Consider the following 17,075-nt stretch of genomic DNA (forward strand, 5'->3'; position numbering starts at 1 on the left):
TCCATGCTCCTGCAAGCAACCCCTCATCCACCCTGATGGTAAAGGAAAAGCACTGAAGGAAGTAATTTTGACACAAGGAGCTCCTTGAAGCAGCAATGGGGAGGCCATTATCCAGCATGGGATGAGACTTCTTGGTGCTGTGACTGCTTTGGGTACTTCACGTGCCCATAACAAACATGTCGTCCTACTCTGTAAATAACACCGATGCACTCAACAGGTCGCCAAAACTGATCTTGGTGTAATTGCCTATTGTCTTTGGTCTGTCTATCTGTGGCCTATCTTGGGGTGAAGGTGTGTGCTTGCATCTTCCTAAGGGAAAAATTTCCCATGACAGCTTTCCTGTTGTCCTGCTGTGATGGTTCCTATTGATTTTCAACACAACAACAGGACTAGAATTAGCTGTAAGGGATTATGGAGATTAGGTTAGCCGCTGTGTTTGTCTGTGATGGATTATCATGATCAGGTTAATTGAGGTGGGAAGACCCACCTTAACTAGGGACAGCATGTGCCATGGGTTGTGGTCCTGGACTACATAAAAAGGAGAGAGCTGGCTGAGTACCAGTGTTCAGCCCTCTGCTTCCCCATTGTGCCCAATGCGACAGCTGTCTCAAATTCCTGCCACTATTGCCTTCTCCACCATGATGGACTGTAACCTGGATCTGTAAGTTGAAACAAATCTCTTTCTTTTCTTTCCTTCAATTTTTTTTTTAATTAACATCTTCCATGATCACAAAAAAAAAAAATCCCATGGTAATGCCCTCCGTCTCCCCCACTTTCCCCTTTGAAACTCCACTCTCCATCATATCCCCTCCCCCTCTCAATCAGTCTCTCTTTGATTTTGATGTCTTGATATTTTCCTCTTATTATGATGGTCTATGTAGGTAGTGTCAGGCACTGTGAGGTCATGGATATCCAGGCCATTTTGTGTCTGGGGGGAAGCACGTTGTAAGGAGTCCTACCCTATGGCAGGAGCAGTCATGTGCCTTAGGGGTATAAAGGCTGCTCTTTTTTGGCTAAATGCACATATTATTCTTACCAAAGTGCCCTGAAAGCACTACACTTGATGTTCATATTCATATATTAATGCTATTCTCCCTTTTGGTTAGAGAAGCTTCTCTTTTCAGATGGCAGTGACCACTGGGATGACCCAAAAGGCAACATATGACTGAGAAGAAGTGACAGAGGAGAGTCCAGCACTGAAGCATCTCTATCACACCCTCCAAGAATCAGGATCCATTGTGGAAGAGGTGGTGGAAAGAATGTAAGAGCCAAAGGAAGGGTGCCACTCCTTACAATGTAACTGTCCAGACAGAAATTAACTTTGATATCCATGACCTTGCAGTGCCTAGCAATGCCTTCAAAAGACCCTCCTCCTAATAGGAGAAAACGACAATGACATCAAAATAAAAGAGAGACTAACAGAGAGAGGGAGGGGATATGATAGAGAGCAGAGTTGTGAAGGGGAAATTGGGGGAGGGAAGGGAAATATCATGGTGTATTGTATGTAAGTATAGAAGTTGTCAAAAAAACAATTAAAAATTAAAATAATCACTGGCATCACCTATGCTTTCCATGCATGAAAAGTGACGCAGCTTTAGATCAAACTAAGAAGGCATGTAACTAACTACTACCTCAGTGGCACAGAGAAAAGGGGGCTATAGATGGGGAGATTTTGTTAGGGAAGGCTTTTTAATTTTTTTTTTTATTTGTTAGAGAGAAACAGGGAGATGAGAGAGAGAGAGAGAGAGGGGGGGGGGAGAATGGGCATTCCAGGGTCTCCAACCACTACAATGAACTTTACACACACATGCATGCACCATCTTGTGCTTATGTGGGTCCTGGGGAATTGAACCTAGGTCCTTTGGCTTTGCAGGCAAGTGTGTTAACCACAGAGCAATCCCTCCAGCCCAGAGAATGTAAAGGAGAAAAAAAGTCATCTTAGGGAGAGAATTGCCCTGCCACCAACGTTGACAAACCACTTAGGATAGTACTCAGCCCATAGTAAAATCTAGGTATGTGAGTATAAAGCAAAAATGTTCAAATGAAGCTGGGTGTGGTGGTGCACGCCTTTAATCCCAGCACTGGGGATGCAGAGATAGGAGGATCACCGTGAGTTCAAGGCTACCCTGAGACTACAGAGTGAATCCAGGTCAGCCTGGGCTACAGTGAGACCCTACCTTGAACCCCCTCCCCCCCGCAAAAAAAGTCCAAATGATATTTTAATGCCATCAGAATTTTATTATTCTTCAAAAGATACAAAAATAGTGAAAAAAAAACAGCTATAATCAACTAATTTGGCTAACAGTAGAAAAAGCTACATTACTAATCTAGAAACAAAATTTTCAGAAGCCCCCACATCTGGGCATGACATGGGCTGAATCAGGTCATCCAACGAAGACTTCAGTCCTCCGAAATCTCAGCGGCGTCAGGGGACTGCAGAGGCCCGTGCATGTGCCTGGCAGTGGGACAATCTAGGTATGTGCTTGCTTGAAGACACAGGGGGGACAACTGCAGTTGGACCTTTGGCTGGAGTGTGACAGGCTGAACACTTCGTAGCACGTGTCGCTTTTCTGCGATACGGCCACATTGCTGCTTGCAGTACTGGTGGCGTAGGGCTTAGTGAGCCAGGGAGACCGTTGCGGGGCAGCGCACGACACGGGAATCACATACCGAATTGACGAGCCCTTTGTCGCGTAGTGGATCTCAGAGCTGTAGATAACTACATCTTGAGTGATGGCCTTGACCCTGATGCCACATTCTGTAACGCGGTAGGAGAACTGGTAGAAGTGCGGATACACATGGTTGGCAGGGCAACCTAGGCCCAAGTGCACCTCATAAAAGTGTACATAGACGTCGTTGTTCAGCAAGAAGGGATGAACGGTGACAATGAACCAGTCGGTGGAGCACAGCACAGACACTTGATTTTGTCCGGCACAGGCAGAAACCATGGAGGTGAAGAGGAGCGCTCCGACCAGCAAGTGCAAGGCTTTCATCTTGGCAGCCAGGGGATCGGCAGCAGCGCACCGCAAACGGAGAGGGGTCCCACGAGGATTTCTGGAGCACACAAAACACAAGAGACAGGTCATGTTATATCCCACTTCAATTTGAAATATTTATTTATTTATTTATCAGAAGCGAGTGGGCGTGTCAGGCCCTCCAGGCACTGTAAATGCGCTCCAGACGCACACACGCCACCTTGTGCAGCTGGCTTTATGTGGGTTCTGGGGAATCGAACCTGGGTCTTTTGGCTTTGCCAGTTAGCGCCTTAACCATCAAGCCATCTCTAGCATGATATAATGATTTGTTTTTATTATTTTTATTTATATTTATTTATTTATTTATTTATTTTTAAATTTGTATTAGCATTTTCCATGATTATAAAAAAAAAATCCCATGGTAATTCCCTCCTAATGATTTGTTTTTAAAGCAAACATGTGTTCCTAAAGCATTGTGAAGAAGGAAGCTTTCATGTGGGACAGACTACTGAATCTTAATTCCATTGTTGAAACTTGCATGCTTATAAATAACTAGGATGGGTTATTTATTTGTTGGTTTATTTATTTGTAGGATTTTTGAGGCAGGGTTTCACTCCAGCCCAGGCTAATCTGGAACTCAATCTGTAGTCCCAGGCTGGCTTCAAACTCATAGCGGATCTTCCTATCTGTGCCTCCAGAGTGCTGGGATTAAAGGCATGCATCTCCATGCCTGGTTTAGAATGGCTTCTTATGCCTGGTTTTCTGCTGCTTGGGATGGAACCCAAGTGTTCACACATGCTAGGCAAATGCTCTACCTGTGAGATATATGTATCTGATATGCAGGATGTGGGGGGCATGTCCTAAAGTGGTTTTACCATCCTGTTTTGGTATAAAACACATATCCTTCCCTGATGTGCAGAATGAGAATCTACTCCTTCAATCAAATCAAACCAAACCAAACAGTTTTTGTGTTAAACATTTAATCAAGGGGTGGGGAATACAGTTGATTCAAGTTGGCAATCCTTTCTGCCTTAAGGGTTAGTATATCCTCACATACATTATTCTCACCCTTACTTATGACCTCCTTGGTTAGCAAACAAATTTAAATGTAGCCAGGTGTGGTGGCACATGCCTTTAGTCCCAGCACTCGGGAGGCAGAGGTAGGAGGAGGATCATTGTGAGTTTAAGGCCGCCCTGAGACTATATAGTGAACTCCAGGTCAGCCTGAGCTAAAGTGAGACTGTACCTTGAAAAGCAAAACAACAACAAAAACCCCCAAAAATGAAATGTAAAAGGCTATGAAGAAATTGTAGTTTATTCATAACAATGACATATTGAAATTAATTTTTTAAAAAAATATTATTTGAGAAAAAGAAGCAGTTAGAGAATGGGCATACCAGGGCCTCTAGCCACTGCAAATGAACTCTAGATGCATGCACTACCCTGCACATCTGGCTTTACAAGGGTACTGAAGAACCAAACCTGGGTCCTTTGGCTTTGCAGGCAAGCACCTTAATCACTACGATATCGCTTTAGTCCCCGACATATTAAAATTTTACTGAGTGGATCTGAAATGTGATTAAATGAATGCTTCTCAAACTCCATTAGTAGCATCATAAGTCATTATGTCCCACTGGTTCTCTGACACACTGGGAAACCGTGTACCATAGTGAAATCGAAAAATTCTGAGCCTGATGTGGTGACTTATGTTTGTAATCCCAGCACTGGAGAGGCAGATACAATTAAAGCCAACTTGAAACTACATAGTGAGTTTCAGGTCAGCCCGGGCTACATAGTGAGACCCTGTCACCAACAAACAAACAAAGTATGCTGGAGCCAGGCGTGGTGGCGTACTCCTGTAATCCCAGCACTCAGGAGGCAGAGATAGGAGGATCGCTGTGAGTTCGAGGCCACCCTGAGACTCCGTAGTGAATTCCAGGTCAGCCTGAGCTAGCATGAGACCCTACCTCGAAAAGCGAAAGCAAAAACAAAAACAAAACAACAAAACCAAAAAAAAAAAAAAAAAAAAAAAAAAAAAACAACAAAAAACAGCATGCTGGTTGTAATATTACATTTTCATGCACACTACATATGAAGATTCGTTAAACCCCCAAAATTAAAAGGAGTATTGGGTTTGTGTTACACACACACACACACACACACACACACACACACGTTCAAGTATCTCCTAAAATCTTCAGATTCTTTGTTGACTACAGTTTTGTTTCTTTACTTAATTTTTATTTTATTTACTTATTTGAGAGAGAGAGAAGGTGAGAGAATAGGCATGCCAGCTCTTTCCTCTCCTCTTGCTGCTGGCTTTACATGGGTACTGGGTAATCGAACCTGGCCAGCAGGCTTTATAAGCAAGTGCTTTAACCACTGAGCAAGAGCTCCCCATCCCTCTTCTTTCTTTATTTCATGATATCAGGTGGTAAGAAGGAAGTCAAATATTATCTAACTCACTTTAAAGTTAAAGTCACACAAACCAAATAGGAGCCGGGCTTGGTGGCGCATGTCTTTAATCCCAGTACTTGCACTTGGGAGGCAGTGGTAGGAGGATCGCCGTGAGTTCGAGACCACCCTGAGACTCCATAGTGAATTCCAGGTCAGCCTGGGCTACAGTGAAACCCTACCTCAAAAAACCAAAACCAAAACCACACAAAAAAACCCCACCAAAACCAAAACAAAACCCACAAATAGAAAAATGTGCCTAAAAGGACTGGAGACATGGCTCCATGGATCAAGTGTTTGCTGTGCAAGCATGAGCAACTGAATGCAGATCCCTAGACTCCAAGTAAAAGCTTCAAGCTGTGGGGGACTTTTATAACCCCAGCAGCCCCACAGCAAGATGGGCAGCAGAGACAGGAGACTTTCTCAGAAGCTCACACATCAAGAGCTGTGAACAATGAGAGATCCTGTCTCACATGTGGTGGAAGGTGAGACCTGACTGGAATACAGCTCTCTAATCTCCATGTACTAACCCCGACATGAACACACACACACAAATACATCAATATATACACACATACCACACATGTACAACCCCCAGGTGCCTAAATGTATGTAAATGCAGGGGTTCTGTGACTAGCTTTTTGTCCTCTGCTAAGTGACTCCCCAAATCATCCCTTACAGATGATTTCACTCTTCGACTAATCTTTATTGCGGGCTCTCTATGTGCATAGCACTGGTCTAAGAAACATCCCAAGAGCTTTTTGTCTTTCCTTTTCCCCAGCTGCAAGAGTGCAGCCTCTTCTGTCTCTTCCTTTGCTCTTGATGCATTTGTTGCATTCTTGAATGGAAACCATGGCACAGGGGCCGCTAGAAAAATGCACTGGCCTGGATGAAATGTTTTGTTTAGGATGGGTTCAGGTCGTTCTCCTCCCCATCTCTCTCTCTCTCTCTCTCTTCCTAATGACTGCTCCTTCTTTCCGTGGATTTTGGGGTCTAAAGAAAAGCCAAAGAGGTTTGTCAGCTCTTTCTTTTCCTCTTTATTTCTTCTCAAATGTCACTCTTGGAGTGGATTTCTTTTTCCATAAAGCAAAAATAGAACCAGTAACACACACACACACACACACACACACGCACCCCTGCATCCTACACCCTCAAAACAAATAAAAACAACAACAGAAAACAAGTAACTCCTGATGTGAGCTGACCCTGGATGACTCACTAGTTAAGTCAAGCAGCCACTTGCTCCAGCATGGTGGATGTTGAGGTCCTTTAGGAAACTGAAGATGGTGGCTCATCACTGCTGCACTGTTGGTGGCTCTGAAGAAAACCACTTTGTCCTAAACATGCTTCCTGAAGGGCTTTCTCTCCTTCACTCCTCCCTTTCTGTTTCCCTTCCTCTCTTTTCTTCCTTCCTTTTTCTTTTCTTAACATGACATTGCAGCTTGGGCCTATCTGCCCTGAACAAAAACTTCCTCATTAAGTACTTCCTGGAATAGGCCAAGGAAACAATTCTTCCATTCCAGTTTTGTTTTCAAATCCCCCAACCGAGACTCAAGTGTAAGGCTATTCTGTTCTCAGGAGTTAAGCCATCTATTTCCTTTCCCTTTCCCTTTCCAAGCATCATTCCCATACTCCTGTCCTTCCTTCCCTCTCGCGAATATTCCCAGTAGAGTTACCATATGCCTAGATTCCCCAAGAAACAACAGTGTGGGCCAGTAAGCATTCATTTCAGACTACCTCCTCATCTCACACCTGCTTCTTTTTTTAAAATAATTTTTTGATCTTTTAATTAATTAATTAATTAATTTGAGAGTGACAGAGAGAGAGAGAGAGAGAATGGGCGCGCCAGGGCCTCCAGCCACTGCAAACGAACTCCAGACGCGTGCGCCCCCTTGTGCATCTGGCTAACGTGGGTCCTGGGGAATCGAGCCTTGAACCAGGGTCCTTAAGCTTCACAGGCAAGCACTTAACCGCTAAGCCATCTCTCCAGGCCATCACACTTGCTTCTTGATTAGTCTGGAGGAAGAGACTTGGTGACATAACTCTTTACAGGAGATCACTCAGTACAAATCAACTTTGAACCAGTTTGTTTCCTTTGTCCATGTTTTTCTTTTTTTTGCATGTGCAAGTACATGTGTGTGTTGTGTGCAAGTGTATACTGTAGCACATTGTGTGCTCACCTGTGGTGGTGTGTGCTCACATGAGGTGGCCAGAGGGGAACATCTAGTGTTCCCCTCCATTACTCTTTTGCCCATTTTTTGGGGGGGTTATTTTGGCTTATAGGCTCAAGGGGAGGCTCCATGATGGCAGGGAAAATGATGGCATGCGCAGAGGGTGGACATCACCCCCTGGCCAATGTAAGGTGGACAACAGGAACAGGAGAGTGTGCCAAACACTGGCAAGGGGAAACTGGCTATAATACCCATAAGCCCGCCCCAACAATACACTATCCCCCTGAGGCATTAATTCCCAAATCTCCATCAGCTGGGAACCTAGCATTCAGAACACCTAAGTTTATGGGACACACCTGAATCAAACTACCACATTCCGCCCCTGCCCCCATAAACTGATAACAATCCATGATAGCAAATACAATGCATTCATCCAACTCCAAAAGTCCCCACAGTTTTTGTTAATCTTAATGATGTTCAAACATCCCCATAATTCAAGGTCTTTTAAGTGAGCCATAATACCAAAAAATCTCCCCAAAACCATAATGGAACAGAATAAATACTTAAAAGATGGCATTGGGCATAGCAAAGAAATATTCAGCCAATACAAGATTTAAACAGGGCTAACATCAAACTGTAGCTCCAAGTTCAACAACTCTGGCCAATGACAAGTCTCCAAGTCTGATAATTCTAACCAGCAATAAGTCTCTGGAACTCCACCATTTTTTTTTTTCTTTTAGTATGTTGAGGTAGGGTCTTGCTCTAGCCCAGGCGGACCTGGAATTTATTATGTAGTCTCAGGGTGGCCTCCAGCTCATAGTGATCCTCCTACCTCTGCCTCCCGAGTGCTGGGATTAAAGGCGTGTGCCACCACGCCTGGCTCTTCTGCCCATTCTTCCTTGAGCCAAATCTCTTACTGGTCCTGGAGCTTGCTTGGGTCTCCATTCCTACCCCCCCCCCACTTCCATAAGAGCTCATGCAATTTTCTGGATTCTGCACTCCTATGGGACTAGGGTTACAGATGTGCATGGCCGTGGCCAGCTATTTATGTGGGTCTTGGGGAATCAAGCTCAAGCTGTCTCTTGGGTCTCCTCAGGCCCTCATGCATGCATGGGAAGTACTCTTAGTTGTTGAGCCATCTTTCAGAAAACTTCCTCTGGTTTTCTTTCTTTTTAAACATTTTTTGTTTATTTTTATTTATTTGAGAGTGACAGAGAGAGAAAGAGGCAGAGAGGGGGGGGGATGGGCGCGCCAGGGCTTCCAGCCACTGCAAACAAACTCCAGATGCATGTGCCCCCTTATGCATCTGGCTTACATGGGTCCTGGGGAATCAAGCCTTGAACCGGGGTCCTTAGGCTTCACAGGCAAGCGCTTAACCGCTAATCCATCTCTCCAGCTCCTTCCTCTGTTTTTCTTAAAGCCAGCAACAGCTTTCCATGTGGTAGAAGCAATAAATGAAGATGCCTCTGTGTGTGAAAACGTATCTCTGAACTCAGAAAAACACTTGAAGAAAAGTCATGCTTAAGGCCATGTGACTCTGGGGGAGAAGGAAGAGCCTGGAGATTAGGAGGAGAGAAGAATGGATTGCTAATGAGTTTGCTAACTCTGAGCTTAATGCCTCAGGACTGCACTTTGAGACTGGGCTCCCTTTTGCTGAGTACAGGTTATCAAAAAAGAGGGGGGGCGGGCTATTCCCTTCTCTTGCTGCCTGTCTGCCCATCTCTGGGAAAGGGAGAGAAGTGCAGTGTGCTGACTTCTGGGGAATGGTTAGAAGTCATTCATCACATAGTGTGAATTCATCACAGGAGCTGGCTTTCCTAACACTCACATGAAATGTGCGGGCAGAATGGGCTCTGGGTACAGGGGCCTGAAAACCAGCTGAGGGCCAAAGACGGCCAAGTGGAAGTCGAGGGCTATGGTGGTTTCCAGACTGAAGGTATTTCCAATCTCTAGTGGGAACTGTACGCAGCAGCCCAGAAGCGATGGACAGAATTCCTGTTAAAGTCTCCACAAATCTCAAGTACTGAGGACTGGAAGAGAAAATGCAGGAGCGCTCAACTTGAGACTACTGTCCCAGCTGAGACCACTGGGCTGATAGAAAACAGGTTTCAAGGTATGTATTATCGGAGCCCCCCCATTTGGACTTGCTTGCAAATTTTCCTTACAGTGAGCTGAGATATATTGGTTTAGCCAAGCAGGGCTCAACTATGGTACATACTGTCCTGAACCAAGCTATAGAGAGGTGGGGAAAACCCAGAGCTATTCCTAACTCCTAGATTCAAACTGTTTGCTTTTCTGGCAGCTGTGGAACACAAGTAACTTTCTGTTTCTTAACTGCAGTTTATGCATCTACGTTTCCCATTAGGCCCTTTAGCAGCATTTTTCCTCTATTTTTTTTTAAATTTTTTCTTCAAGAACTCTCTTATTAAGACTAGTTCTTGGTGAATGCTCTATATTAAAAAGTCATGAAGTATTTCATCTTGGAGATATGAATCCCATTCCTTTCTCCCATAATCAAAGCTCCTCTTTGAATCGATTTTGAAATAATTCAAATGCATGTGTTTAAAAACTGTTTTAGTCACTAGGAATGATAAAAAGTCCGAGGGTGTATGAAACCAACACAGACCATTTTCCTTCTCACAAACAAGAATGGGATGGATTGATCTAAATGAATAGACAAAGAGGAAAATGTTTTCATTTTGCCAAGGCTCTTGGTTTCCCACCAGGAATAGATGGTAAGACCCTATTGCTAAAGACTCCACATACTTGGGCTGCAAGGCCACTGAGAAATCCTGTTGGAGCTGAGCTGAAAACCTCCTCCATGTAGACCAGCTGACAGAATGCTGGAAAAAGCCATGCTGCATGCAGTTCAGTGGGAGAGAGAGAAATCACCAGTGAAGATACTCAATAGTGGACACTGCAAGCCTTATATTTGGCCAGCCAGGCCAAATGAGCTAACAGGTGCAATAGTGGCATGTCTGTTATGGGGGAAATCAATTGCTCTCTAATTGGACTGGAGGCCCACTCCACAGGAGGGAATACATGCCTGATACTGAAAACCTATGATGGGGAAGTCATGTACCCTACTGATGTAACACCTGCTGGTGTCTGGCTAAATGTATAGATTATGCTCACCAAACTGCCCTTAAGTACTTCCCTGAATGCTCATACCCATATGTTAATGCTACTCTCACTTTTGGTTAGAGAAGCTTCTCTTTTCACATGGCGGTGACCTCTGGGATGACTCAAAAGGCACCATAGTGCTGAGAAGTGACAAAGGAGTGCTCTGCACTGAAACATCTGTATCACATATTTCAAGGCTCAGGGTCCATTGAAGAAGAGGTGGTGGGAAGAATGTAAGAAGACTCCTTACAATGCACTCTTCCAGACACAAAATGGCCTGGATATACATCCATGACCTCGCAGTGCCTGGCACCACTTACACAAGATCAGTACGACAGGAGGAAAAGATGATGACATCAAAATAAAAGAGACCGATTGAGAGGGGGAGGGGATATGATGGAGAGTGGAGTTTCAAAGGGGAAAGTGGGGGGGGGGAGGAGGGAATTGTCATGATTTATTGTCTATAATTATGAAAGTTGTCAATAATCATTTTTTAAGTTATCATTTAACTGTCTCTACCATTACTTTGTCTTGAGCCTTATTATGTAGCCCAGGTTGGTCTCAAACTCTTTATCCTGCTGCCTCAGCCTTCAGAATGCTGGGATTACAGATGTGTGCCACCATGTCAGGCTCTCCACCAGAGTCAAAGGATGGGGGACTCCTTACAACGTGCTTCTCCAGACACAAAATGGTCTGGATATCTTTTTTTTTTTTAAATTTTTTATTTATTTATTTGAGAGTGACAGACACAGAGAGAAAGACAGATAGAGGGAGAGAGAGAGAATGGGCACGCCAGGGCTTCCAGCCTCTGCAAACGAACTCCAGACGCGTGCGCCCCCTTGTGCATCTGGCTAACGTGGGACCTGGGGAACCGAGCCTCGAACCGGGGTCCTTAGGCTTCACAGGCAAGCGCTTAACCGCTAAGCCATCTCTCCAGCCCAGTCTGGATATCTTGACCTCACAGTGCCTGGCACTACCTACACAAGACCCTCGTAATAGGAGGAAAAGATCATGACATCAAAATAAAAGAGAAACTGATTGAGAGGGGGAGGGGATATGATGGAGAATGGAGTTTCAAAGGGGGAAGTGGGGGGAGGGAGGGTATTACCATGGATATTGTTTATAATCATGAAAGTTGTTAATAAAAAAATTTGAAAAGAATAAAAAAGAAAGAAAACCACTAATCAACCACAGGGGCAGGGGGCGGGTATTGTGTGTATGTGTGTCCTTGAGAGCTCTCCTCTGGTGGTCAGCTGGCATCTTACTGAATCTGGAGTGTTGGCATTTCCCTCCTCACCATGAGCTCCACTGATTCCCAGGTCTCTGCTTCCCTAAAAGACTGGGGTTACAGGTGCTCATGTGGGTTCTGGAGATTTGAACTCAGTCTAAGGTTTGCACGGGAAGCGTACTTAACTGCAGAAACATCTCTCATGTGCACTCAAAATAATGTTCTTAGCCGGGTGTGGTGGCGCACGCCTTTAATCCCAGCACTTGGGAGGCAGAGGTAGGAGGATCGCTGTGAGTTCGAGGCCACCCTGAGACTCCACAGTGAATTCCAGGTCAGCCGGGGCTAGAGTGAGACCCTACCTCAAAAAACCAAGATAATAATAATAATAATAATAATAATAATGTCCTTAAAAGACTAGTTCTCATGGAACCCTGGCTGACCATGAACTCATTACATATATGAGGATGACCTTAACTCCTGATCTTCCTGCCTCCACCTTGGAAGTGCTGGGATTAAAGGGCTGTATCATTACTGCTGTTCAATCTCGTGAGTATAGTTAATGAGAATGCATATTTCAAAATTTCTAAGAGACAGTGAACGCTTTCTCATCACAAACTATTTCTTAAGGTCTTATAAGAAAGAGATTGAGTATGTGTGTAAACAATGAACTTTTTTTTTTTGTTTTGCCTTTTGTTTTTTGAGGTAGGGTCTCACTCTAGCCCAGGCTGACCTGGAATTTACTCTGTAGTCCCAGGGTGGCCTCAAACTCATGGTGATCCTCCTACCTCTGCCTCCCCAGTGCTGGGATTAAAGGCGTGCGCCACCATGCTGGGCAACAATGAACATTTTTAATTGGGAAGAAAGACTTTCTAAAACAGACAAAAGCCGACATGCACATCAGTCTTGTTATGTTAGTGAGCCAAGTGAGAAGTCTCACAAATATCCTTGAAAGCAGATGGGATTTGGTCTCTGCATCTCCTCTGATGTCATTAGGGACTTGTATGAACTCTGCTTGGAGAACGGAGAAAGGAATTAGCTCAACATTTCCACATCTGGTTTGGAACAGTTTGGAAAAGAGCTCGTTCCATAGGCTCCTGGAAGCTGTTTGGTTCGACAGCTATTTATTTTTAAAATTCAGTCTACTTGTGACAGCAAAGTTATCATTTGTATATTGCCTTCCCAAAATCTTGTTGTCAAAACAAAGGGAAACAGAGGGGAAAAGGAAACTCCAAATCAGCATGCAATTATCTCAGGGAAATATAACTGTCAGAACTTTGATTTGCAACCAAGTTTATTCGTGCTCTTGAAGCTGATTTGAAGAAAAAAAATTAAAATGAGTGGGAATAAAGATTTTTTTACAACAAGAACAGGAAAACAAAAACAAAACAAACAAAACAAAACAAAAAAAAGCCCAATGTTTTGAACTCTGTCGTTTAGAAATTCAGGTAGTCACATTCTAATTTTGCCTTGCAAGCTATCTCAAGGCTTGCAAGACCTTTAAATCAAGGCATGTTATAGCCCAGTTTTGTTTTTTTTCTCCCTTTGGTTTTTCGATGCAGAGTCTCACTCTAGCCCAGCTGACCTGGAATTCACTCTGTACTCTCAGGGTGGCTTCGAACTCACTGAAATCCTTCTTCCTCTGCTTCCTGAGTGCTGGGATTAAAGGTGTGTGCCACCATGACTGGCTATACCCCAGTTCAAAAAAAAATTAGTTGCAAGGAGAGAGAGAGAGAGAGAGAGTGAAGGAAGAATGGGTAGACCAGGGCCTCCAGCTTCTATAAATGAACTCCAGATATATGCACCACCTTGTGCATCTGCTTTATGTGGGTACTGGGGTATCACACCCGGGTCATTAGACTTTGCAAGGAAGTGCCTTAACCACTAAGCTATCTCTTCAGCCTCGCCCTATTTAAAAATACTTTTTTAAAAAAATTTTTATTTATTTATTTGAGAGCGACAGACACAGAGAGAAAGACAGATAGAGGGAGAGAGAGAGAATGGGCGCGCCAGGGCTTCCAGCCACTGCAAACGAACTCCAGACGTGTGCGCCCCCTTGTGCATCTGGCTAACGTGGGACCTGGGGAACCGAGCCTCGAACCGGGGTCCTTCGGCTTCACAGGCAAGCGCTTAACCGCTAAGCCATCTCTCCAGCCCTAAAAATACTTTTATAGCTCAATTTTAAAGTATGAGTTGGTTCGCTGCTCTCAAAGAAAGTGAGAATTGTGATTAGTACTAATGGTATTGAAAGTATACTGAAGTGACTTAGAAAATTAAATCACTATTTTTATATAACTTGCCTTCATTCCGAACACCTTGAGACCAATTCTGTTTTGTGCCGTGTTAGAGTAACTGCACACTATTCGCATTTTGTGTGGAAGAAGAATTATGAACTGCTAATGCTTAACAACATTCATTTTCTCCACAGACAGAAACACCTTGACTGAATGCTTTAAAATAGCACCATTAAAAATTAAACTAAAAAGCAGTCATTAAATATATATTTATCTGTTCCTAAAAGTCGCTGCAGAAAAATTAGGAGACATAGAAAAGAAAATACTCCACAGCTCCCAAGTAGGCATTGTTAATTTTTTTTTTTGGCCAGGTGTGATGGTGCACACCTTTAATCCCAGCACTCAGGCGGCAGAGGTAGGAGGATTGCCATGAGTTCGAGGCCACCCTGAGACTACATAGTGAATTCCAGGTCAGCCTGCGCTAGAGGGTGACCCTACCTTGAAACAACAGCAACAAAAATCTTTTATTTTCTATTTTATTATTATTATTATTATTTGGTGATCCACCTACCTCTGCCTCCCGAGTGCTGGGATTAAAGGTATGTGCCACCACACCTGGCCCTAAAGTTTTGTGTTATATATATGCGTGATTTGAGGGAGTGAGTAACATGTACATACATATGATTCAAAATCATTTGTGGATGAAATGTCAAGGCTTTTTGAAAGCTGTTTTTAATTTTTGACGTTGAATTTGAAAGCAATCAAAGCATTATTTTTGCTTGGGCCATCTGGTTTTGTTCTTATAATCTGTTAAGCTATCAAGCATAGTTTAAATGTCATGGTTCATCTCATACACAAATAAAGGTTGTGAAATAAGTAAGAATCCAGGCTCCTTGTAAGAGTGAGAAATTTTCATTGGGTCACAAATGTTACTAGAAGCCGAGTAGACCATTATAAAAATCAAGCCATAATAAGGTAAGAAAAGAAGGGGACTAGATGCTCTAGTTGTACATGAATATTTCTAGATTAATACAGAAAACTGCACATTAGGGAAAATTGAAAATCTCAGGTCATGGGAACTCCTTCCTTTTCATGCAAAGCTGGGTTGCTTTAATATTAAAGTCAAGCAAAGGGTTATATTTCATAATTTCCACAAAATCCCAAACACAGGCCTGTAACTCAGTTTCTGTTTTAATTTACTCATTTATTTGAGTTTATTTATTTTTTCTTCAAAAAACACCACTTGCCACAAAGCCCCAGAGTCCCTGCTCATTTTAAAGGACAAGGTAGTTTGTGTCTGGGTAAGGCTCTCAGGGCCACAGCAACCAGAGCCACGGTTTTAACCCATTAGGAGTCTTGATAAATCTGTCCAAATCCAATCAAAGCCCGTTTGCTTGAGATGACTTCAGGGTGTCACCATGGAGAGGGGGAATCTCCTTCCGCTACTTTTCTACCTCTGTGAGACACCTATGGGTGAATAAACGAGTACTCTAGGCAGTTTTGTACAAAAGCCAGGCACATTCCTTGCTCCTCTGCAAAACTGAGAGTTCTGGGTACAGGCTTCCTTAAAGTGCGGTGCATGTATATGGCCCCTTAAGGGTGGATTACATCCAAATCCAAGCATAGTTGACTCTCTAGGATGTTTGATTGATTTAACAATTATTTAATTGGGGCTGGGCGTGGTGGCACACGCCTTTAATCCCAGCACTTGGGAGGCAGAGGTAGGTGGTAGGTGGATCGTTGTGAATTCGAGGCCACCATGAGACTACATAGTGAATTCCAGGTCAGCCTGGGTTAGAGTGAGACCCTACCTCAAAAAACCTATATGTATATATATATGTGTGTGTGTGTGTGTGTGTTTAATTGGGGCAGAGAGATGGTTTAGCGGTTAAGGCACTTGCCTGTGAAGCCTGAAGACCTAGATTCAATTCCCTAGGACCCACATGAGCCAGATGCACAAGGTGGAGCATGCATCTGAAGTTTGTTAGCAGTGGCTGGAGGCCCTGACATGCCCATTCATTCATTCCCTCTCCTTCTCTTTCTAAAAAAAATATTTAATTTACTCGTTAGTGAGAGAAAGAGAGAGAATATGAGTACAGGTACACCAGAACCTCTTGCCATTGTAAGCAAACTCCAGATGCATGTACCATTTCGTGTTTCTGGCTTTTCATGGGTATTAGAGACTTGAGTGTGAGGTTTTTTTTTTTTTTTTTTTTTTTTTTTTTTTTTTTTTTTTTTTTTTTTGTCTTTCGAGGTAGGGTTTCACTCTAGTCCAGGGTGACCTGGAATTCACTATGTAGTCTCAGAGTGGCCTCGAACTCATGATGATCCTCCTAACTCTGCCTCCTCCGGAGTGTTGGGATTAAAGGCATGTACCACCACGCCTGGCTTGTTTGGTTGCTGTTTAAAAAATTTGTTTATTTTTATTTATTTATTTGAGATTGACAGAGAGAGTGAGAAAGTGGGGAGAGAGAGAGGGAATGGGCACGCCAGGGCTTCCAGCCTCTGCAAATGAACTCCAGATGCATGCGCCCCTTGTGCATCTGGCTAACGTGGGTCCTGGGGAATCGAGCCTCGAACCTGGATCCATATGCTTCACAGGCAAGCACTTAACCGCTAAGGCATCGCTCCAGCTCCCAGTTGCTTTTTTACTGATCTGACTGGTATGCATCTTTCCCTAACCCAGAGCTACTTGTGTGTACCTTATTTGGTGTGTGCCTACTTGATGGATGTATAGGCGTCCTGACTGTGTGGGGCCACTTTCCATCTCTTGGCACCTGACAGGAAGAAAAAGTTCAGGAAAGTTTCCTTAGATGGAAAGGCTGTCAGTTTTGGGGAGCCTACAACTTGAGAAGCCTGTGTGCATACCAGAGAAGCTAAAACAGCAATGCAT

General features: G+C 43.7%; 1 protein-coding gene across 2 annotated transcripts in view; it reads right to left on the reverse strand.

The window, feature by feature from the left end:
- Positions 1–2,217: 2,217 nt before the first annotated feature.
- Plac1 (placenta enriched 1) overlaps positions 2,218–17,075 on the reverse strand; it is a 65,624-nt gene continuing 50,766 nt past the window's right edge. For both annotated transcript variants that reach the window (XM_004653799.2, XM_045140543.1), the window contains one exon: positions 2,218–3,054. In XM_004653799.2, coding sequence (XP_004653856.1) covers positions 2,472–2,993 — 522 coding nt within the window. In that variant the 5' untranslated portion in view covers positions 2,994–3,054 and the 3' untranslated portion in view covers positions 2,218–2,471. The remainder of the gene's footprint in view (positions 3,055–17,075) is intronic.

This window comes from Jaculus jaculus, chromosome X, assembly GCF_020740685.1.
Source record: "Jaculus jaculus isolate mJacJac1 chromosome X, mJacJac1.mat.Y.cur, whole genome shotgun sequence".
Lineage (NCBI taxonomy): Eukaryota > Metazoa > Chordata > Mammalia > Rodentia > Dipodidae > Jaculus > Jaculus jaculus.